At 43.4% G+C, this 23139-nt stretch overlaps 1 protein-coding gene across 3 annotated transcripts in view; it reads right to left on the bottom strand.

Moving 5' to 3' along the window:
* Positions 1–22373, bottom strand: part of Ctps2 (CTP synthase 2) — a 124689-nt gene extending 102316 nt beyond the window's left edge. Inside the window, exons 1-7 of one of the 3 annotated variants that reach the window (XM_038317259.1) lie at positions 22326–22373; positions 16807–17011; positions 13987–14157; positions 10795–10895; positions 3182–3298; positions 2966–3049; positions 2101–2181 (exon numbers count right to left, since the gene is read on the bottom strand). In XM_038317259.1, coding sequence (XP_038173187.1) covers positions 2101–2181; positions 2966–3049; positions 3182–3298; positions 10795–10895; positions 13987–14157; positions 16807–16972 — 720 coding nt within the window. In that variant the 5' untranslated portion in view covers positions 16973–17011; positions 22326–22373. Of the gene's footprint in view, positions 1–2100; positions 2182–2965; positions 3050–3181; positions 3299–10794; positions 10896–13986; positions 14158–16806; positions 17012–21456; positions 21584–22120; positions 22271–22325 lie in introns of those variants that run through there. The other 2 variants (XM_038317258.1, XM_038317260.1) reach the window with 2 other exon arrangements.
* Positions 22374–23139: the final 766 nt, after the last annotated feature.

The raw sequence follows: 23139 nt of genomic DNA, 5'->3' as shown, positions 1-23139 counted from the left end.
TTGCCTAGTAAGCACAAGGCTCTGGGTTTATTTCTCAGCTCCAAAGGGGGGGAGACAAAAAAGAGAAATGAATGAGTTTGGGCTAGAGAGATGGCTAAACACCTAAAAGTATTTGTTGCTCTTTCAGGGGACCTAGGTTTGACTCTCATCACCCACAAGGTAGCTCACAACCATCACTGTGGTAGTTTGAATAAGAACAGCCCTCATAGGCTTATATATTTGAAAACACAGTTGCCAGGGAGTAGAACTGTTTGAACAGATTATAAGGATTAGGAGGAGTGGCCATGTTGGAGTGGAGGAGGTGTAGCCTTGTTGGAGTCACTGAGGGTGGACTTTGAAATTTTAAAAGCCCATGCCAAGTCCAGTCTGTTTCTGTTTTTTTCTCTCTGCCTATGGATGATGTAGCTATGGATGATGTAGTTCTCAGCTATTGTTCCAGTGCCTGCCTGTATGCTACCATGCTCCCCAACATGATGATAATAGACTAAGCCTTTAAAACTCTAAGGAAGCCCCTAATTTAAATGCTTTATCTTATAAGAATTGCCTCATTTGACTGGGAGTGGTGGCACATGCCTTTATAAACCCAGCACTCAGGAAGTAGAGTCATGGGTATCTCTGTGAGTTTGAGGCCAGCCTGGTCCAGGACAGGCTCCATAGCTTCTGGGAAACCCTGTCTCAAAAAAACAAAAAAAAAGAAAGAAAGAGAGAGAGAGAGAGAGAGAGAGAGAGAGAGAGAGAGAGAGAAGAAAAACAAGAACAAAACCAGACCACTAGGGATGAAGAGATAGCTCAGTGGTCAAGAGTACTCACAGCTCTTGCAGAGGATATGAGTTAGATTCCCAGCATCCACATCACACACACTGGATGGCTCAAAACCACCTGTACTCCAGCTCCAGGAGGATCTGACACTCACAACCTCTTTGAGCATGTGTACTCACTTATACGAGCCCACACACATACATATAAGCTTAAAATAATAAAGATAAATTTTAGAAATAAAAGAGACTCGGATCAATGTTCCAGGTGTTAGACTCCACAACAGACAGAGTTGGAACTCCACCTTCTTTCTCTGAACTCTCAACAATCCAATGCAAAATGTTCTATCTTCTCCTATTCTGGAAACCAGCTTGTATTTGCTTAATCCACAAACAAAGCACTGTCTACCAAGAGGAAGGGGACACAAAACAACAGAACCAAAACAAAGTGGCCCAAAACACACATACACACAGAGAGAGAGAAATCCCTTCTTTTAAAAGCAGTTCAGTCTTGGAAAGCTAAAGCAGAGGACTTTCTACCAGCCTACTCTCCAAACACAGATCCCCCACCAAGCAGCTGTCAAGAGAACCTAGAGCTCACGTGAATGGTTCCTAGCAAGCCTCACCCTGTTCCTGAGCTCCATTCACGCCACTCTTTTTTTCACACCACTCCTTATAACCTGCAGCCAACTGCAACCCCTCATATTATAGGCTTATTGGGAACCAGAGCTAGAAAGAAAAAGATCATCTAAATGTCAGAATACCCAGGCTGAAAGTCCTACAGAACAGAAGGCTAGAGCCTAAATTATGGTAATTTATGGAGTAATGAAACCAGCTGGGCCACCTACATGATCATAAAACACAGCATGAATGTCAGCATACTTGTGTGGTTTAAGGTGTGTTAAGCTATAAAAGGTACAGAAGAAAACTGAACGAAGCAGTAAGTATCCCGTCAAAACACAGGGTAAAAAAAATGCTAAAGAAACAGCACACAGTTCTCTTACTAGAAGCTTCACTGAGTTAAAATGCCCACCCTGAGCTTAAAGTGGTGGCTTATGACTATGTTCTCAGCCCATGGGATGTTGGAGAATCAAGAATTCGAGGTCAGCCTGGGCTACGTGAGACCCTGTGGCTCAACGAGTAAAAAAGTACTTGTCACATATTCTCACAACTTGATTTTGATAGGTGAAACCAACCTAAAGGTAGGAGAGAATGAATTCCATCCACAAAATTGCCCTCTGATCTCTACACATAGGTCATGGCAGAAGCGCACACACGCGCACACTCACACACACATGCGCGCACACACACAAATTTTAATATAAAAAAAACATTAAGCACCAACCTGCTCAGGGTTCACATGACAAAACATAGAAATCTTCTCCTTCACAGCCATCTCAATAGGTTTTGAACTACGGCAGACAATCTGTGAAAGCCAGTTATGCATGGATCAATAAATGGAAACAGGGGTGATCAAATTGCCCAATTCATTGTCAGAAAACCCTTTTATTCTTTTTTTTACAAGACTAGACCACGTATGCACTTATTAACTCTGGGCATTCCTCTGTAGCATGAGAAATTGGTCTGGCCACTAGCATAAACATGTCTCACTAAGTTCAACAGAAATCTACCAGGAAGAACTCAAAGTATCAAAATGTCTCTGGTGAAGAGTTAAAAGCTCTACAGGGCTGTTTCATGAAATAGAAGAGAAGGTAGATCAGAAGTTAACAAACTTTCACTAAAGGTTCCCACAGGAAGCATTTTAGCTTTCCAGGTAAGGCACTCAGGGTCCTACTATAAACTATGCCAAAATACAGTCGTTGAAGGGGCACAGGAAAATCCCAAGGTTTTACATTCACTTCGAAGGAGCCAGGAACCTTACAAATGACAGAGCATTGTATCTTGTCTGCTATAAACAGAACCAAATTAAGGATAAAGAAATATTCTTTTCCTGGACACCAGACACAAAACAGTTTACTGTCATAAGAACCATTTGAGAGGGACAAATGACTCAAATGGTACGTTAAAGATGAAGGGACTTGGGTGTGGTTTAAAGGTAGAACACATGCTTAGCATGTGCTCTAGGTTCCATCCCCAGCACCAACACCAAAAAAGGAAATAAACCATTGTTAGTGGCTGTTAGAGCCTGTGACATGGAGGTCCTACTCCAAAAGGCCTTAGAGACAACTTACCCACTGCACTTAACTCACCAGATCTGGAGACAAGCCCAACCCCCTCAGCAAACGGACACTGTTTTGTGTGGGTTTGGTTTTTTGTTCTCCAGAAGGACAGGGCTAAAAAGAAATGAGTCCCCATCAGAACAACTGGACAATTTATGGCTCTTGAATTTTAAACATAGGTCACATAAAATATCAGTGTAAAACTGATCAAAGTTACTATCCGCATACTTATGTGGAAAAACCCACCTGTGGCACAAGGCTGACATGAATATTGCAGAAATTTTCCTTCTTTGCTTTAAACTGGAATTGTCGGAATGCTTCCACAAATGCCATTCCTTCAATGTCTCCAATAGTGCCTCCCAGCTGAGGGTGGAAAACAAAATAAGGCACAAGTGACCAAACATCTTCCACAGCACACAAACCAATGGAATTTTCTTGCTTTTTAAATAATTTTTCTTTTTTTAAAAAAAGATTGATTGATTGATTGATTGATTGATTGATTTATACAGTATTCTGTCTGCATGTATGCCTGCAGGCCAGAAGAGGGCACCAGATCTCATTACAGATGGCTGTGAGCCACCAATGTGGTTGCCGGGAATTTAACTCAGGACCTTTAGGAAGATCAGGCAGTGCTCTTAACCACTGAGCTATCTCTCCAGCCCAGTAATTTTTCTTTAGAGACAGAGTCTGACCTTATAGTCCTGGCTGACCTGGACCTCCCTATATAGACCAGGATGGCTCTGAAATCAGAGATCTGCCTACCTCTGCCTCCCAAGTGCTGGAATTAAAGGCATATACCACAATAACCAGATAAAGTAAGTAATTAATTACTTTTGGAAGAGTTTCATACTGAAGCCCAGGGTGGTCTGTGTGTATACCTGCAGGCCAGAAGAGGGCACCAGACCCCATTACAGATGGTTGTGAGCCACTATGTGGTTGCTGGGAATTGAACTCAGGACCTTTGGAAGAGCAGGCAGTGCTCTTAACCTCTAAGCCATCTCTCCAGCCCCAAAAGAGAAAATTTTAAAACTTAAAAAAGAAGAGTGACAAAGACACAAAACTCACAAGCAGGTAGAAAGTTCAAAGGGCTGGCAAGATGGCTCAGTGGGTAAAGACACTTGCCACCAAGCCTGATGACCTATATTCAATCCCTGGGACCTCAAAGGTAAAGAGAACTAACTCACAACTTTCCTCTGACCTACACAAGCACACCCTGGCATGCACACTGGGACATATGTACATGCACACACACACACACACACACACTAAATAAATATAAAAGAAAGAATTCACAATAAATAAAATGAATGCAATAAAGAAAAGAACTATCCAAAACATAGGCCACAGAAGAGCAAACTATTTCTACCAGTGGTCCTAGTTGGAACAAACTATTCAAATGTGTGCGGAGAAAGGTTGACGGCCACCTGTTTCTGCCCGGATGGTTCAATTGAATCAAACAGTGATGCTGGGCGGTGGTGACGCACGCCTTTAATCCCAGCACTGGAGAGGCAGAGACAGGCGGATCTCTGTGAGTTGGAGGCCAGATTGATCTACACAGCAAAAAGAAAGAAAAAAAAAAACAGTTGAAGGTAGAAGCATGAGGATCACCAGTTTGAAGCCAGGATGGACATACTAAAATCCTGCCAAAAGAGGTGGAGAAGAAGAGAGAGATAGAGAGAAGAAGGGAGGGAGGGAGGGAGGGAGGGAGGGAGGGAGGGAGGGAGGGAAAGAAGAGGTGGCCACGATGGCAGCGGCAGGAAGAGGAAGGCATGAGGCATAATCTCAGCAGTGCTAGGAGGCTGATTGGAGCTGAAATATTGCTGCAAATTCAAGGCCAACCTGGATTACATACTAACGTCAAGCTTAGCTTGAAATACATAGGGAAACACTGTCTCAATAAATACAAACAGGTGTAGAAGGAAGCGGCGGGCTGTGTCCCGCCACCCGGCTAGCTTTACCCAAAATAATTACACGGAAACTGTATTCTTTTAAACACTGCCTGGCCCATAGTTTCAGCCTCTTATTGGCTAATTCTCACATCTTTCTTTAACCCATATTTAGTAATCTGGGTAGCACCACGAGGTGTGGCTTACCAGGAGAGATCTTAACCTGCATCCATCTCGGAGAGGAGAATCATGGCGACTCGTATGGCGATTGCCTGAAGCGTCTCTCCCCCTCTACTTCCTTGTTCCCACAATTCTGTTCTGTCTACTCCACCTACCTAATTTTCTCTTAAAGGGCCAAGGCAGTTTTCTTTATTAATAATGAAAGAAACATAGACAGATAACTCTCCTCCATCATTTCCCCTTTTTCTGTTTAAACAAAAAAGAAAGGCTTCAACTTTAACATAGCAAAATTACATATAACAGTTATCAAGCAAGTATTACAGTTACAATATTTAAATCTATTTTATCTTTTATCATAACTAAGGAAAGCTATAACTATCTATTTATTCTTCAACTCCATCAAAGACTCCAAAAGGATATAATATTACCTAAGTAAACAAGTCATATGCAACTTTCAAACTCTAGAAATGACAGAGACAACTCGCTGCCTAGACAGTCACCCAAAGTTCCTCTGTACCGTTGGGGCATCCATCTTCAGCCTTCAGGCCCATAGTGTCCAGCAGACTTTTTTATGAAGCAGGAAATTCCAAAGACAGTTCAGTCACTTTCTGCTGTGTCCTGCAGAACGTCTCGCAGACTCTTTCATGAATCTGAACCCCGAAAGACCATCTCACCTTTAGGCAAGTTCAGCAGTCCTCTCTCTGCGGGTTCTTTGTGTCCAGTTTATGGAACAGTCCAGCCAAGAGCAGTTTCTTGCCCAAATGGCTAACAAACTCCATAAGTAGCCTCTTCGATGCCCATCTTCCTCTCGAAATAGATTGGTGCTGCCAGGAGCAGACGTGTCTCATTGTCATGAAAAACCCTAAGTTATTAAAACATTAAATGCCATATTCTGCAGTCTTTGAAAGATATGAAGAATGTAAAGGTTAACCACTTCTTAAAATCTTAAGTTGCGCCAGGTAGAGGTAATACGGTACTGCCTGTTTACAGCCAAGTCTAAACCTTAACTGCGCTGTTATTGTGGTAATTACGATAGATCCTGCCTGAGATCAGTACAGTTCAGCATGGCGGAGCAGAGCCAAAGCCGCTCCTGCCTCAGTCATTTGGTGCCCCTGAGCCGCACACAGTTCCAGGCACATAGCAGTCGACATTGGAGCCGCACTCAGCAGTTTAATTCTGAGACTGAGCGTGCAGCACAGAAACTCTTTTCATCCAAGTTACAGCCAAATCTGACACGCAGAGCACCACGCAGTCTGAAAACATCTCTATGGCGGCAGGAATCCGCCATGCTCTCCCGCTTGCCTAAGCCTGGATTCCGCCATCTGCCCAGGTGCAGGTGGGGAGCAGTGAGCCATTGGCATCGTCTCAGAGCACTTTCTTTCCGATCCCAAGCAGGCACACAAACATCCAGTCCATAAAAGCCATTGAAATGCTTTAAAGCCAGAGTTTGCACTGGCAGCACAGCACCAGGAAGCTGCGTTTTAAAATGACTCAGCTTTTTCTCTGCCGCTATTGCCGAAACAGGAAATCTCTCTATAGTACGTCCAGGCAAACAGCAAAAAGCTGTGTTAAACACTCTCTCTCCTTTATTTGAAGCTTTTACAGGTTTTTACGTGGATTTAGTCACCACGTTGGAGCGCCAATCTGTAGAAGGAAGCGGCGGGCTGTGTCCCGCCACCCGGCTAGCTTTACCCAAAATAATTACACGGAAACTGTATTCTTTTAAACACTGCCTGGCCCATAGTTTCAGCCTCTTATTGGCTAATTCTCACATCTTTCTTTAACCCATATTTAGTAATCTGGGTAGCACCACGAGGTGTGGCTTACCAGGAGAGATCTTAACCTGCATCCATCTCAGAGAGGAGAATCATGGCGACTCGTATGGCGATTGCCTGAAGCGTCTCTCCCCCTCTACTTCCTTGTTCCCACAATTCTGTTCTGTCTACTCCACCTACCTAATTTTCTCTTAAAGGGCCAAGGCAGTTTTCTTTATTAATAATGAAAGAAACATAGACAGATAACTCTCCTCCATCAAACAGGGACAGTGGCTCAGTCAATAATGACTGCCAGGCAAGCAGGAGGACACGAGTTAGGATTCACAGCAAATGTACAAAGCTGTGCACAGTAGTGTCTGTAACCCCAGGATAGGGCATGTCTGTGACCTCACCCCAGAAGGTGGGAACAGAGACAGGTATATTTGGCCAGCCAGTCTAACCAAATCCTTGAGCTATAGGTTCGTGAGACCCTGTCTCAAACAATAAGGTGATGGGGAACTAAGGAAGATACCCAGTGTTGAGCCTGGCTTCCACAGGTATTTGAATTCATATGCACACATGTGTATGCACATACATACACACATATAGCACAGAACATGCACACAAAAAATAAGTATTTAAAAGACAGACCAGGCACGGTAACTATCACCTTTAATCTCAGGGCTCAGGATAGAAATTGGTGAGGCATGGGGCTAGAGAGATGGCTCAGAGGTTAAGAGCACTGACTGCTCTTCTAGAGGTCCTGAGTTCAGTTCCCAGCAACCACATGGTGGCTCACAACCATCTGTAATGAGATCTGGTGCTCTCTTCTGGCCTGCAAGCATACAGGGAAGGAATGTTGTATACATTATAAATAAATCTTTTTTAAAAAGTCTGTTATGACTACTTTAAAAAAAAAAAAAGAAATTGGTGAGGCAGGTAGAGCTCTGTGAGTTCAAGGTCAACATACCAGTTCCAGGCCAGCCAAGGCTACATTGCATGTTCCTGTCTGGAAAAAAGAAAGAAAGAAAGGAAAGTCTGTACTTAAACCTATCTATATGGGAATGTCTTCGAGGATTTTGTCCTTTGTGTTTTTGTGTTGCGGGGACATAGTCCCGGGTCTCACATATGTTAAGCACTGCTGAGCTATATACCCTTAGCCCCCTTCTGCTTTTATTTTGTTGTTTGTTAGTGTGTCTTTTGTTTTTGAGACAGTGTTTCTTGTGTCACCCTGGATGTCACAGAACTAACTCTGTAGATCAATCTGGCCTCGAACTCACAGATATCCACCTGCCTCTGCTTCCTGAGTACTAGGATTAAAGGCCTGTACCACCACCACCTGGCTTGTTAATGTGGGTAGGTTTTTTTTTTTTTTTTTGGTTTGGTTGGTTGTTTTTTTTTGCGGGGGAGGTAGTTTTTTGGGACAGAGTCTAACTCTGTAGCTCAGACTGGACTGGAGCTCCATATGTAGCCCAGGCTAGCTTCAAACTCCTTCCCCAGTCTCTGGAGTGCTGGATTGCAGGACCCCAAACTCAGCTTCATCTTGTGCTTTTTGAAGGGGATCCTACAAATTATCACTGGAACATAAGGAAAAGGACCAAGACTTTAAATCTTATCTGTTCCTGCCCTCATGTGGTCTATTGTGGCACTGCATCCTCTTAACCCATTTGGAAGTTCCTATTATCACTGTGTTCAGAACCCTTGAGATACTACTTTCTTATTGTAAGTTTGCATTTACTAAACTTAAAACTCCAAAATTGATAATCCATAAGTTTTAAATAACTTGCATTATAATTTATTGTTATAGTTATTCTATTTTATTATTCTCAATATTTTATTATATTCAACTTATAAGTTAAAATACTACATGGTCAGAAGTGGTGGCGTACTACTATAATTCTAGCATTTGGGAAGCTGAGGCACAAGGACTGCTCTGAGTTATAGGCCAGCACAGGCTACATAATCCCAGGTTAGCCTGGACTATAGAGTGACACCTTGTCTCAAAAAAGTCAGACGCAAACAAAAACTTGATCACAAGTATAAATGTTTAAGAAACATACACTAGCACTTGGTACTATATATGGTCTTGGACAAAAACAAAGAAGTGAAAAGTTAGCTGCAAGGGAGGACTCCATGATGCAGCTTCCAAGAGGTCATCTTCCATAACTAGGTGGGAATTTATGGGAAATTTATGCTGTTTTGGTGCCATCCAGCCTTCTTTAAGTAATCCCTCACCTGTAATTTTTGTTGTTATTGCTTTTTTAGACAGGGTCCTACCATATAGCCCTGACTGGCCTGAAACTCTCTACATAGACCATGCTGGCCTCGAACTCACAGAAATCTGCCAGCCTCTGTCTCCTGAGAGCTGGGATTAAAGGTGTGTATCACCATACCTGGTTTTTTATTTAACTCACCTCTGCTTTCTAAGCAGGACTGATAAACTCACTGATTCATGAAATAATAACAAAAAACCTTAGAACGGGGTAGAGTCTGAAGCTCTGAATCCAACCCAGTACCACATAAAACTGGATATAGTGATGCATGCTTGTAATCTCAGCACTTGGAAGGTAGAGGCAGAAGGCTCAGAAATGCATGGTCATTCTTGGCTACATAGTGGAGTTTAAGGCCAGGGGTATATGAGACTGTCTTTTATAAATATTTTCTAAAAAGGAAACACTGGGGCTAAGGAGAAGTACTTACTGTGCAAGTCTTGACAACCTGAGTTCAGACCCCCAGAACCCACATGAAAACCAGCTATAGTAGCACAGGTGTAATTATAGTGTAGGCCTGCCAAGATGTGGGATGTGGAGGCAGGGGGATCATCAGAAGCTCATAAGCCAGCTAGCCTGGTATACAAAGGAGTGAGCAGTAGAGACCCTGTCTCAAACAAGGTGGATGTGGAAGCCAAGGACCAACACTCAAGGTTGTCCTCTGACATCCAGATGAGCACTAGAACACACACACACACACACGGACACTAGGACACACACACACACACACACACACACACACACACGCATTTTCATTTTTAAGAGGAAGTACTTCCTTGATATAAATCAGGAAGGAGGGGGCTGCGGAGGTGGCTCAGAGGTTAAGAGCACTGACTGCTCTTCTAGAGACCTTGAGATTAATTCCCAGCAACCACATGGTGGCTCACAGCCATCTGTGATGAGATCTAGTGCCCTCTTCTGGCCTGCGGGCATACATGGAGGCAGAATGTTGCATACACAATAAATAAACAAACAAATCTTTTTTAAAAAAAAGAAAAGTTCTTAAAAAAAATCAGGAAGGAAGGAACGCCCAGGTAGAAATCAGTCTTCATAACATACTACATTCTATAGACATAAAGGAATGAGAGAAAAGTCAAGGCAGTCAACAAGTGCTAAATTCAAATGCTGCTTTCTTGAATGGTTGATATCACCTCCCACCTCTACCAACTGACTTTCCCAACCCAATCTCTTCTTTCCACAGCACTCTGCAAATATTGCTCCAATACTAGAAATTAAAATACACTCTGGGATAGGAATGTAGCTCAGTTGGTAAAATACGTGCCTAGCACACATGAAATCCTGGATCCCATCCCCAGCATGGCATAAATCAGGAGGAATGGCACATGCCTGTAATCTTAGCACTTGGCAAAAGGATCAGAAGTTCAAAGGCTTTATTGGCTATATATCAAGTTCAAGGCCAGCCAGGGTTACCTAAGACCCTGTTGTCAAATAAACAAAATCATACAGTTCATTTGTATGAACAGTGGATCTATAGGCTCCTCAGGGACAGAAGAAACTATCCATTCCAGGCGCCAACACCAACACTGACTACATTACTCATCTGTCTGCACACACAGACCACTGCGTACTCACCCCCAGAGAATGTGTGATTATCTGTTTAGTAACTGACTCGTGACCATCTCTGTTGTTCCCTGCTGGAACCCCACCCCCAGCCTAATTTACCATACCAAAGAGGGGAGAGTGAATGAAAACTGGATGCTTAAAGACCCAGCAAGGCCGTAGCTTATGAAGAAAAGTTCCATGCTTGCCTCAATAACGCATATCTGGGGATCTTCCTTATTACTATCCACTGACACCTTGGCTTGATTCATGACCCAGTCCTGGATAGCATCGGTAATATGGGGGACAACTGCAGAAAAAGGAAAAAACAACACAGCAGGTTACTTCATGAGAAAGGAAGTATATGGACTTCCCAAATGATGTGAAAGCCACCAGGTGAATGAGACCAGCTGGAGATCTTGTGCCATCATCTCCACCACTGGAACCAGTATGGACTGAAGAATTTAAGGCCACTCATTCTCATGATAGATCTTGGCTCTTGAAGCAGACCAGAGAACAAGAAACAGAAAGAAGTGCTACCGCTGATGCAGACAAGAAAACACCAGTCTGGAGAGGAGGCTCAGCAGTTGTACTTGCTTCTTTCCCAGAGAACCTGAGTTCACTTCCTAGCACCAACATCTGGAGGCTTCTAACTGCCTGTAACTCTAGCCCCAGGGAATATAACACCCTCTTCTGGCTTCCAAGGGCACTCACACACGGCATACATGTACACACATGTACACACACACACACACACACACACACATACACAAATAAATCTTTTTTAAAAACTTAGGAACTAGCTGAGCGGTGGTGGTGCACGCCTTTAATCCCAGCACTCGGGAGGCAGAGGCAAGCGGATCTCTGTGAGTTCAAGGCCAGCCTGGTCTACAAGAGCTAGTTCCAGGACAGGCTCTAAAAATGCTGCAGAGAAACCCTATCTCGAAAAACCAAAAAAAGAAAAAAGAAAAAAAAACTTAGGAACTACCTATCATGCCATCTGAGACTGGGCAAGGAAGGCTAAGTCAAATGCTAGTATACATAGGAAGGACACCCAACAGCTATACAGGGGTGGAGTCTAAGTACCCTGGGGATAATAGCAGCCAGTGGAGAGGTCTACTTCAAGGATGTAGATGAAATCCACCCATTCACCAGGGTTCCAGCACAGAGATGTCAAAATCCAATTGGGCATTATTTTAGTTTTCTATGGCTTCTGCCATAAATTACCATAAAATAAACTTGCTTTTATTTTGGTTTGGTTTGGTTTTGAAACAGGGTCTCCCTGTGTAGTCATGAGTGGCCTGAAATTTGCTATGTAGACCAGGCTATACTCAAAAACTTGTGACAAGTTCTGCACCACTATGCCCAGCCAAAAATACCATAAATTTAATTGCTTTCTTCCTTTTAAAATTTTACTTATTTTATGTGTATGACTGTTTTTCCTGCATATATGTATGTCCATCATGCCTGGTGCCTTTAGAAGACAGATGAGGACATTGGATCCCCTGGAACTGGAGATATACACAGCTATTATCCACCCCATGGGTGCTGCACACTAAACTAGGCTTCTCTGCAAGAAGTGCTCTAAATTCCTGAGCAACCTCTCCAGTCCCCAATGATTTTCTTTTTGAGGCAATGGCTCATATGGCTCAAGCTGGCCTAAAACCTGCTTTGTAAGTAAAGATGACTTTGAACTTTTCCTGTCTCCACCTCTCAAATGCTGGGATTACAAGTGTGCATGCAGTTCATGAACTCAATAGTTTAAAACAATAATAATTATTGACGAGATGATTCCGTGACTAAGGGTGATTGCCAATAAGCCTGAAGATCAGAGTTCCATTCCCAGACCCCACAAGAGAACCAACTCCTGCAGCTGTCCTCTGACTTCCACAAAGATACATAGACATATACCTACAGAATAAAAATAAATGTAATAAAATAATAGCAACAAGGCCAGGTATAAGCCAGCACTCCGGAGACTGAGGCAAAATGACTGCCATGAGTTTAAAGCCAGTCAAGGTAAATTCCAGGCCAACCCAGTCCAGACTACTATATGAGACACTGTCTTTTTAAAAAAAAAAGCCATGTGGTGGTGACACACACCTTTAATCCCAGCACTTGGGAGGCAGAGGCAGCCGAATCTCTGTGAGTTCAGGGCCAGCCTGGTCTATAGAACAAGTTCCAGGACAGCCAGGGCTACACAGAGAAACTCCGACTCAAAAAAATGAAAACAAAAGCGGGGTGGTAGTGGCACACACCTTTAATCCAGCACTCAGAAAAACACAGTGGTCTGATTTGAATACATGGTCCCTAGTTGGTGGTACCTAAGAAGTGGGGGAACCAACCATGTCACTGGAGGTGGGCTTTGTGAGTTTAAAAACCTCATACCATTCCCAGTATGTGCTTCTTGATTGTTGCTCAAGATGTGAGCTCTCAGCTTGCTACTCCAGCAGCCATGCCTACCTACTGCTTTGTGTCCCCCATCACATGTGATGGCAATGGACTCATCTCTCTGGAACCATAAGCCCAAATATACTGTTCAATAAGGTGCCTTGATCAAGTTTTTATTACAGCAATAGAAAAGTGACTAATGGGGCTAGAGAGATGGCTAAGCAGTTAAAAGCACCAGCTCTTCTTCCAGAGGACCTGAGTTCAATTCCCAGCACCCACAAAGCAGCCCATCACTATCTGTAACTCTAGCTCCAGAGGTTCCAACACCTTCACACAGACACACATGCAGGCAAAACACCAACAGATAAAATAAAAATAAATATATTTTTTTAGAAATCCTCCATTTGATCAGGAAAAATCTACTTTATTTAAAAAATAAAATGAAAAAAGAAAGACAAGTGACTAATACACAGAGGCAGGCAGATCTTCATGAGTTCAAAGCCAACCTGGTCTACATAGCTAGTTCCAGGCAAGCCAGATCTACACAGTGAGACTCTGTCTCAAAACCAACAAAAATAAATAAAATTAGGACCTGGGGGTATAGCTCAGTTAGGGTTCTTGCCTAGCCTGCACAAAGCACTGGATCTGATCCATAACACCACATCAACTGCTGTAGTAGTACATGCCTATAATCCCAGCACTTAAAGGGGTGGAAGCTGGAGGATCATCACATTCAAGGTCATCCCTGGCTACATAGTAACTTAAAGGCCAGCCTGGGCTACATGAGACCCTGTCTCAAAAAAGAAAATTAAAATTAAAAATATCTAGTAATAAAAACTGCTAAAAAGTATATTCAGGAACATGGACAAAGGGGCATGCATTACATTTCTGAGTAAAAAGAAAAGAAAGCAGAGATTTCAGGGCCCACAAACTTCTCATTTCTGTTAAATACAAAGTTTCCTCTGACGATGCTTAGCACCCAGGGTCCATAATGTTATATAGTAAAATACCTTGAACAGTCTCCCCCAGGAAATCACCACGCCTCTCCTTATTAATCACATGCTGATAGATCTTCCCAGTGGTGATGTTGTTGTCCTTATAAAGATTAACGTCCAAGAATCTTTCATAATTTCCCAGGTCCAAATCAACTTCTCCACCATCATTTAAAACAAACACTTCGCCTATGATCAAAATACAATGGGAAAATTAAAACTTACTTTGAACAGATTATTTTTCAGTCAGGCAAGAAAACTCATACCTATAATCCCAGAACTTGTGAAACTTCATGTACATGCACACACACATACAACACACACGTGCAAAAGTTTTCAAAACACCCTTATTTTTCAAATTGGAAAGAGTCATCTACCAATTTATTTTTAGAAATTAATTCTTAAGACTGGACCATCAAAAGAGAAAGGGGGGAGGAGGAAGGAAGGAAGGAAGGAAGGAAGGAAGGAAGGAAGGAAGGAAGGAAGGAAGGAAGGCAAAAAAGGAAGGAAAAAAGGAAGGAAGAGAGAAGGAAGGGAGGGAAGCAGGCAGACAGGCAGGCAGGCTCTTTGGGATGGTAGTACTAGCCTATAGTTCCAGATACTGGGAAGAGTGAGTTAAAGAGATTGCTTGAGCCTAGTAGTTGGGAGCACACAACTCACCTCCCAAAAGGGAGGAGGGAAAAAGTAAAACTAATGCAAGGTTTATGCTACAAAACAGGACAGAATATACCCTGAGGGTTAAGGATCAAGAACAAGGAACACAAAAGGGATTTCACTGTTTTCCTTTGTAGTATTTTATTATCATTGCGCATGTGCATGATGGAGTGGAGGCTCCTGTGCCAAGGCTCACATGTGAAGTCACAGGACAATTTTATGAAGTTGATTGTCTCCTTCCACCGTATGATGGGTTCTGAGGAACAGTAGGGTCATTAGGTTTGGAGTGTTGGGCAGAAAGCCACTTTACCCACTAAGCCATTTGGCCAGTCCCACAAAGGTGATTTTTGGTTCTGTGATCAAGGCTGGTTACACAATAAGTTCATTTAGATAAAATTCATCATCAAAGCCGTACATTTAAGATTTATGCACTTTTCTGCTTGCATGTAAAAAAGGTCTGAGGGTCTATGAGATGGTTCAGCAAGTAGGGGTGCTTGCTGCCAAACCTGACAATCTGAATTCAAACCTGAGACACACACAAAAGTAATAAAAATACAAGTAAATACCAAAAAATTTAAAGCCTTTTATTTTCATGTGTGATGTGCGTATATGTTCCTGTGGATATTTGGAAATGTGGATGCAAGTGTACAAGTGTGTGTGTACATATGAAAGCCAGGGTGTCTTTTTCAATTGCTCTGCACCTGAACTGGTCTCCCACTGAAACTGGAACGCATTCATTCTGCTAAGACCCATTTTTCTCTGCCTCAACAGTGCTGGCGTTCCAGAGCTCAGCACCACACCTGGCTTTTAGATGGGTGCTTGGGATACAAACTCACTTCTCTACAGTTATGTGGCATTTTGTTTTTGTTTTGAGATAGGTCCTAAGTAGCCCATGCTTGCCTTGAAGTTACAGTTGTTATCAGACAGGGAGGGTCTCACGTAGCCCAAGCTGGCCTCTAACTGTGTAGCTGATTAAAATTGGCCTTGATTCCCTCCCTGAAGCCCCATTCTTCCTGTCTCATTTCTCAAATTATGGGATTATAGACATGTGTTACCAAACCTGGTATTAGTGATTTTTTAAAATAACTAATTTATACTTATCAAAAACGCCTGGTTGTGGTGACTTACACCTATAATCCCAGAACTCAGGAAGTTGAGATGGGAGGAAAACTATGAATCTGAGGCCTGCCTGAACTAGAGTGAATTTCAGGTCAGCCTGGGCTATAGTATGATCAGAAAAATACGTCAGGCCCAGGGAGATGTCACAGTGTGTTTGTGTAGCACTTGCTACACAAACCTAAGGATATAGTTCAGATTCCCAGCACATGTGTCAATGCCAGGTAGGCACAACAGCCTGACTATGATCCTAACACTCCAACACTCAGCACTTGGGACACAGAGACAGGAGATCCCTACAGGAAGTTGACTAGCTAGACTAGCCAGACCAACAGGCTCTGGGTTCAAATGAGAGATCCCACCTCACAATATAAGGTGGAAAATAATCAAAGAAGACACCAGAGATCAACCTCTTTCCTCCACATCTATCACAATCTCTCTCTCTCTCTCTCTCTCTCTCTCTCTCTCTCTCTCTCTCTCTCTCTCTCTCACACACACACACACACGCATACACATTTAACCACAGATGCACTCATGTATGTATACCCACCAAACATGTTAATATTAATAACAGTTACTCCAGCAGGGGAAATGTTAAGAGAAATATATTTTGTGATAAAAATAAAACAAGATGTAGTCCATAGAAAGTAGTACATCTCCATAAGACTTGACTATGTGGAATGTCATCTGTGATCTGAAACGTGAATCACAAGCCTTAAGAACTTTCACACATTTCTAAGGAATGATCCAGCAAGTCTACTTTTGTAAGCCTATACTAGAGAAATGACCCAAAACACAAGACAAGAGGATGGAAAGATGGCTCAGCAATTCAGAGTATTTGTTGCTCTTGGAGAGAACCAGAGTTCAGATCCCAGAGCAGCCACGTCAGGTAGCTCACATCCACCTGAAACTCCAGCTCCAGGGGGCCTTTCTCTTCCAACCTCTGTAGGCACCTGCATACACACGGCATCTACAGACACATATGCACGTAAATAAATATTTAAACACACACAAGAAACCACTGCAAATTACTTTAGCACTTTAAAAAGAAAACATTCCTTTTCATACCATGTTCATAAGGTGAGAAAGTCCCAGCATCGATGTTAATATAGGGGTCGATTTTGATGGCAGTAACTCGGAGTCCACATGACTTGAGAATGGTCCCAATGCTGCTGGCGATGATCCCTTTACCAATGCCTGAGATGACCCCACCAGTAACCAGGATATACTTCATTGGTGGGCAAATGGGTGGCTGCCAATACCCAAATGCAATCTGAGAAACAACCAAATTAAGAATCAGATTTGAGCTGGTGGCTCTTTAATCCCAGCACTTGGGAAACAGAGGCATCCCTATGAGTTCGAGGGATGGCCTGGTCTAGAGAATGAATTCCAGGAGAGCAAGGGCTACACACAGAGAAACCTGTCTTGGAAAACAAACAAACAAAAAGTCAGATCTGAAAAAATAATGGGCAAGGTAGCCAATGCCTCTAATCCCAGTACTCCGAAGACTAAAGCAGGAAGATAGTTGGGAGTTCAAGCACAGATCAGGCTACATGAGTTGCACGCCCAACTGTGCTAAAGAGTAAGACCCAGTGTCAACAATGACATAATGTTAGTTAGTATGGTGGCTCAATCCTTTAGTCCCAGCACTCAGTAGGCAAAACAGATATCCATAAGATCAAGGCCAGCCTGATCTACATAGCAAGTTCCAAGCCAGTTGTGACTACAGAGTGAAATCCTGTCTCAAAGAAGAAAAAAGAAAAACTAAAGAGGCCAAGGCAGGATTGCCAAGACTTTGAGTTTAATATGGGCTACATAGGGAGTACTAGGCCAGGCCAGGGCTACATAGCAAGACTCTGTCTTAAACAAAACCAAAAAGCATATAAATAAGAGTCCAAGGCTGGCATGGTAGATTACACCTAACCTGTACTCTCAGGAGACTGACACAGGACGATCACTGAGAGTTCTAGGCCAACATTGGCTACAGTGTCTCATATAAAGTAAAGAAAAAATCCTAAGAAAAAGAAATGAAAGGGTCACAGAGTAGAAACTTTCTCTCATCAATAGAGAGCATATCAAACTATAATTCCAAAAGTACATAGCATTTTTTCTGTCTAAATGTTCAAACCTTTGGAAACCAGTTTTTTTTGGGTTTTGATTTTTCTTTGAGAAAGGGCTTCACTATCTATAGTAAACTTTCCTGGAGCTCATGATCGTCCTCATCAATTTACTGAGTCCTGGAATTACAGGTGCACACCACCACGTCCAGTTTGGTGCTGTCAGGGTGGAGCAGGTGTACTTGCTGCTGTTGCTACCGCTGCTCCTGTTGTTTTCAGGAAGTGGTCTCATATAGCCCAAGCTGGCCTCCAATTCCCTGTGTAGCTAAGGCTGGCCTTGATCTCCTAACCTTCCTGCTTCCACCTCCCACATTCTAGGACTACAGACAGTATTATTTTGTAGGCTTCTTTTCTTTTTGTTATTTTTCCAGTTATCATACAAAGTAATGGGTTTTTGTTGTGACATTTTCATACACATGTATAATTACACTCTCTTTTTTTAAAATTTTTATTATTTTAGACATATGGTTATTTCACCTGCATATATATCTATGCACCATGTGCATGTCTGGTGCCTGAAAATGCCTGGAACTGGAGTTACAGACAGTTGTGAACTGCCATGTAGGTGCTGGGAACTGAACCTAGGTCCTCTGGAAGAGCAGCCAGTGCTCTTAACTACTAAGTCATCTCTCCAGCTCTTACACTTTTATTCATATTTGCCAACTACTACCCTCCCTTGATTTTGCGGCTTTTATTCCTACCACTAGACAGAAAACTAAGGCTATTTCCTACCAGGAAAGCAGCTGCCTCTGTTCCCTTGTCTTTCCATTCACTTCGATTCTGAACTGTAATTAGTTTTTGCATGACAAACTACATTTCCCTAAGATTTAGAAGCATAGGAAAATGTTTCCAGGCTGTGCAAACTGTATGTAGGCAAGGCAATTATACTTTCTTTTATCTGGAAAGTGGAATAAAAGTATCAATAGATTTAAATATGTTTTGACCCTAAAAAAGAAATGAGCTCTCATCTCAGATAGTATGCAAGATGTATACCTGTAATCCCAGTACATGGGAAGTTGAAGCAGGAAGATCAGGAATTCAAGGCTAGCATGAACTACATGAGACTGTCTAAAAAGAAAAGAAATAACTTTGTTGCATGGGGGTAAATTGATATATAATGTAAATATAATGGAGGCTCATCTATGTTTTTTTCATGTTAAGAGGAAAATCTTAATTGTCCATTTCCTAATTTAGTCAAAAATAAATCACCACGCTAGTATATGTAGGTGAGTGAATTGTGGACAATTGTTAGTTTTCTATATATTAAAAACAACATATCCCCTCTCTTTTTTGCATGTGCTTCTGTGTGCACACCCATGTATTCCTACCAATGGAGATGCATACGGAGGCCAGGGGACAACTTCAGATGTATCTTCATTTGAGACATGGGTCTCTCATTGGCCTGGTGCTCACCTATTAGGCTAGGCTGGCTGTCCAGTGAGCCCCATAGAACTGCCTCTCTCTCCATCCTCCCGGAACCAGAATTACAGACATGTGTCACTATGCTCAGACTTTTTATATGGGTTCTGGGGATCAAACCTACATCCTCATGTTTTCAAGGCAAACACCAATTAGACCATCTCCCAAGCTCTGAAAGTCCTACATAGTGAGATCAGAGGACAACTTTCAGGCATTTAATTCTCTCCTTTCACTCTGTTTTGAGGCATGGTCTATGCCACCACAGCCAGAAAAAAAAAAAAAAAAAAAAAAAAAAAAAAATTATTACAGATTTAGTTTTGCAGGGTTTTTAGTACTGAGGATTGAATGCAAGGCCTCACACATGATAGGCGAGCATTCCAGTACTGAGCTCCAGGCCCAGCTGCACTCAGCTTTTTTTTACATGAGTTCTGGGAAATGAAACCAGGTCCTCAAGGCTTGCTCCAAAAGCACTTTTAACTAGCTTGAGCCATTACACTAGCCCCACACCTGGTTGTTATTGTTCTATGCAGTGCTGGGGACTGAACTCAGGGCTTCGTGTATGCTAAGCAAGTATCCTACCTGCTGAGTTCCATGTCCGTCTCAGTCCTTTCTACCCTTCCTAAGCAAATAAGTTTGGGAAAAAAATTAAGACTACAGGAGGGGCATTCACATTTGCCCACACGCATACATGTACACGTATATACATATACATAAATGTAATGTTTTAATTAAAACAAAGTAAGAGGAGTTGGGCACACGCCTTTAAACTCAGCTCCTGGGACACAGAGGCAAGCAGATCTCTGTGAGTTTGAGGCTAGCCTGGTCTACAGAGCTAGTGTGGAGGCCTCACCCCTTATTCTCAAAGGGGCGAGAAGAAATTTCCTAGCAGAATGTTTTCCCAGGAAGATAGTGGCCTTCCCCTCTCCCACCTGGGAGATTCTGAGCACAAGGTCACTTAGCCCAGACAGCCAGCCACCTGGTACAGGCTGATAAAGATGGCCTAACTCAAGAACAGTGGCCTTGCTCTAAGAACAAGGAAAAAGCTGCCTTAGCAAGATGGGAGGGAGCAAAATCCCTTGCATCCGTGCCAAAGCAGCTTCAAAGATTCTCTTTGTAGTTATGCCTTTAAAAAGTTTACCCCACAGAGGAGATACAACTCCTCTCTACCTCGCTGTAACGGGGATGGAGATGAGTTCCAAACATGTTTGTATTATGCTGATTAAACCATGCTTATTACAGTCTGGGCCTCTCTGGTGGTCTCTCTCTGGGGGTCGTAATCTGGGCACAACACTAGTTCCAGGACAGGTAGGGCTGTTACACAGAGAAACTATCTTGAAAAAAAAAAAGAGATGCCATTAACAATAAATATATATTTTCCTTTTGGTAGCCTAGTCTGGCCTTGAACTCAAAATGTAGCCATGGGAAACCACCACCATCCCTGGTTTACATAGTACTGCGATCAAACCCAGTATTTCCTACAAACTATAGACAAGCACCCTACTGCCTCAGCTACATCATCATTCCATAATAATAATAATAATAATAATAATAATAATAATGGTGTTTGATTTTTGAGATAAGGGAATCTCACTCTGTAGTCCAGGCTAGCCACCACATAACTGTCCTCCTCCCTGGGACTCATGAGTGGGAGTGCTGGGAGTCACCTCCCTGAGATCTTACAATATTTTTGAACCCAACAAGCTCAAAATTGTAATCATTGGTTTAGAGTACTGATGCAGGCCTGTAAGCCAAGCACTTGGGATGTGGAGATTGGAGAATGAGTTTGAGGCCAACGTGAGCTACATAAGACCCTGTCTCTTTTTTTTATTGAGCTCTACATTTTTCTCTGCTCCCCTCCCTGCTTCTCCCCTCCCCTTCAACCCTCTCCCATGGTCCCCATGCTCCCAATTTACTCAGGAGATCTTGATAAGACCCTGTCTGAAAGGAAAGAGAAACGCTGTAACGGATGCAGCAATCTACTAGTGAGCTTCATGTCGCCAGCTTTGCACTAAGCCTTGGGGGAAAACATGCACATTATTAAAGCACATCTCATTTCCAACTTGCCAAACATGCGTGGCTCCATTCCACTGTGCAGGCCTACAGCAACAGAAACACCCAAAGACACCTTTCTAATGCTGTTCATTTTTAAAGTAATGTAAATCAGACACAAAACAGTACTTACTGGATAAGCCCGTTTTCTGATGTTTGGGGCTGACAAAACTAAGCCAAGACGATGATCATCAAAAATGATTAGAAAAGGGGCACCAAGGACCTTTGCGGGTTGGCTAAACCCCACGGACTCGAGGCGTAGTGGAAAATTTATTGGGCATAAAGTACAAATCGGCCTCCCCCCAGGCGGTAGTGTTCAGTACGCTGAGGCCAGCTAAAAGGGTTGTTGTTTAACCTGTAAGCTGAAAAGCTGACTCAAAATCCGAATCATCCCTGCAGGCGGTTTCGTTTCCGCCAACGCCATCTCGGGGATCCACAAACGGGGAGGGGGAGAACTAAGGCTTGGGGGTGCGGAATCCTGTGAGGAGAGACACACCCCATGGACGCGCCGATTTGGACCCCAAGTCACTGGCGACTGCCAGGGAACAGGCTACATCGGCACTGGGCGCAAGTGGGCGTCCCCTAGTCCCAAAGGCCTGCTCAATCGCTCAGGTTTTCAAGCACTATGTGCAAGAAGCGAATGGCTGTGGGCCGGGCGTGGGCACCAGCGGGAAAGGGACAAAAGCATCCAGGCCCCAAGTGTGCTCCTGGCAGGGCCGAAATGGCCCCGGGGGAAACATGGTGGTCTGGGCACTGAGGCCCAAGGGGTTTCGGGGGAGGCCCAAGAAGGGAATTACCTGTGTAGTGGCCAGGGCGCCGCGGAGTGTGGCTCACGCAGCTCCACCCAGCGGCCAGCAGGACCCGGCGCTCACCTGTCCTGCGGGAGCAGGGACCTCATCTAGGGAGCTCTAGTCACCACTTGGTCCTGCCCTCCCCAGGGACTGACGCACCCTCCTTACCCACCTTCCCCTCGCGGTCCCGCAGCCCGCCCAGCTGACTCACGCTGGTTGTGAAAATGGGGGTGCTGCAGCGGTGGGTTCCAGCGATAATACAAAAAAAAAAAAAAACAAGCGCCTAAAAAGTGTTTCCTACCGCACAGGCAGCTCCCATCACCCTCCGCTCTAGACGCCCTTGGCCCCAGGCCACGCTCAGCCTGGGCCTGCCCCTCCCTCCTGTAGCGAGAGAGCTTCAGCCCAGCCTCTAATGAATGCTCCTGGACAGCTCAGAACCTGGCAAGCAGAGCCCCTTGCTCCGATTCTCCCGCCAACTTCACTCACCACAAATGCTTGACCGTGCCCCTGCAGTGAAGCCCAGAGGCCAACACTGCAAAAGCTGGGAAAGGAGAAAAACAAAGCAGAATTGTTGCCTAGGGGCTCACCGCCCACCTACATGTCCATTGGTAAATGAACTTCCTTAGCACAAAGTTAGAGAGGAGGAGCAGAGGAAAGTAGGAGAGAAGGCTTCCAGAGTGACTTAGGGGGAGTGTTTAAAAGATAAGCGTGGCAAAGGATGCCGGAGGTTGTTCCAGGTAAAGAAAAAGAGAAAATAACTGAAAAGGAAAGGGTCTAACTAGACATAGATTTGAAGGGAGCTGAAATTTTAGGTAAGCCGTGAATGTTTTTTCCCCCCTTTGGTTGTTTTTGTTATCCCTTTGGGGTTTTGTTGGTTAGTTTCTTTTGGATTTTGAAACAGGCTGGGGGTGGACATGTAGGTCACTCGGTAGAGTGCTTTCCTAGCAAACACAAGATCACATATATTGTCAACATACAACACCGATCTGCCATGATGGCATATAATATATATAATTATTATTGTT

Source organism: Arvicola amphibius, chromosome X, assembly GCF_903992535.2.
Source record: "Arvicola amphibius chromosome X, mArvAmp1.2, whole genome shotgun sequence".
NCBI classification, from domain to species: domain Eukaryota; kingdom Metazoa; phylum Chordata; class Mammalia; order Rodentia; family Cricetidae; genus Arvicola; species Arvicola amphibius.
This window is presented reverse-complemented; position numbering and strand designations above follow the sequence as displayed.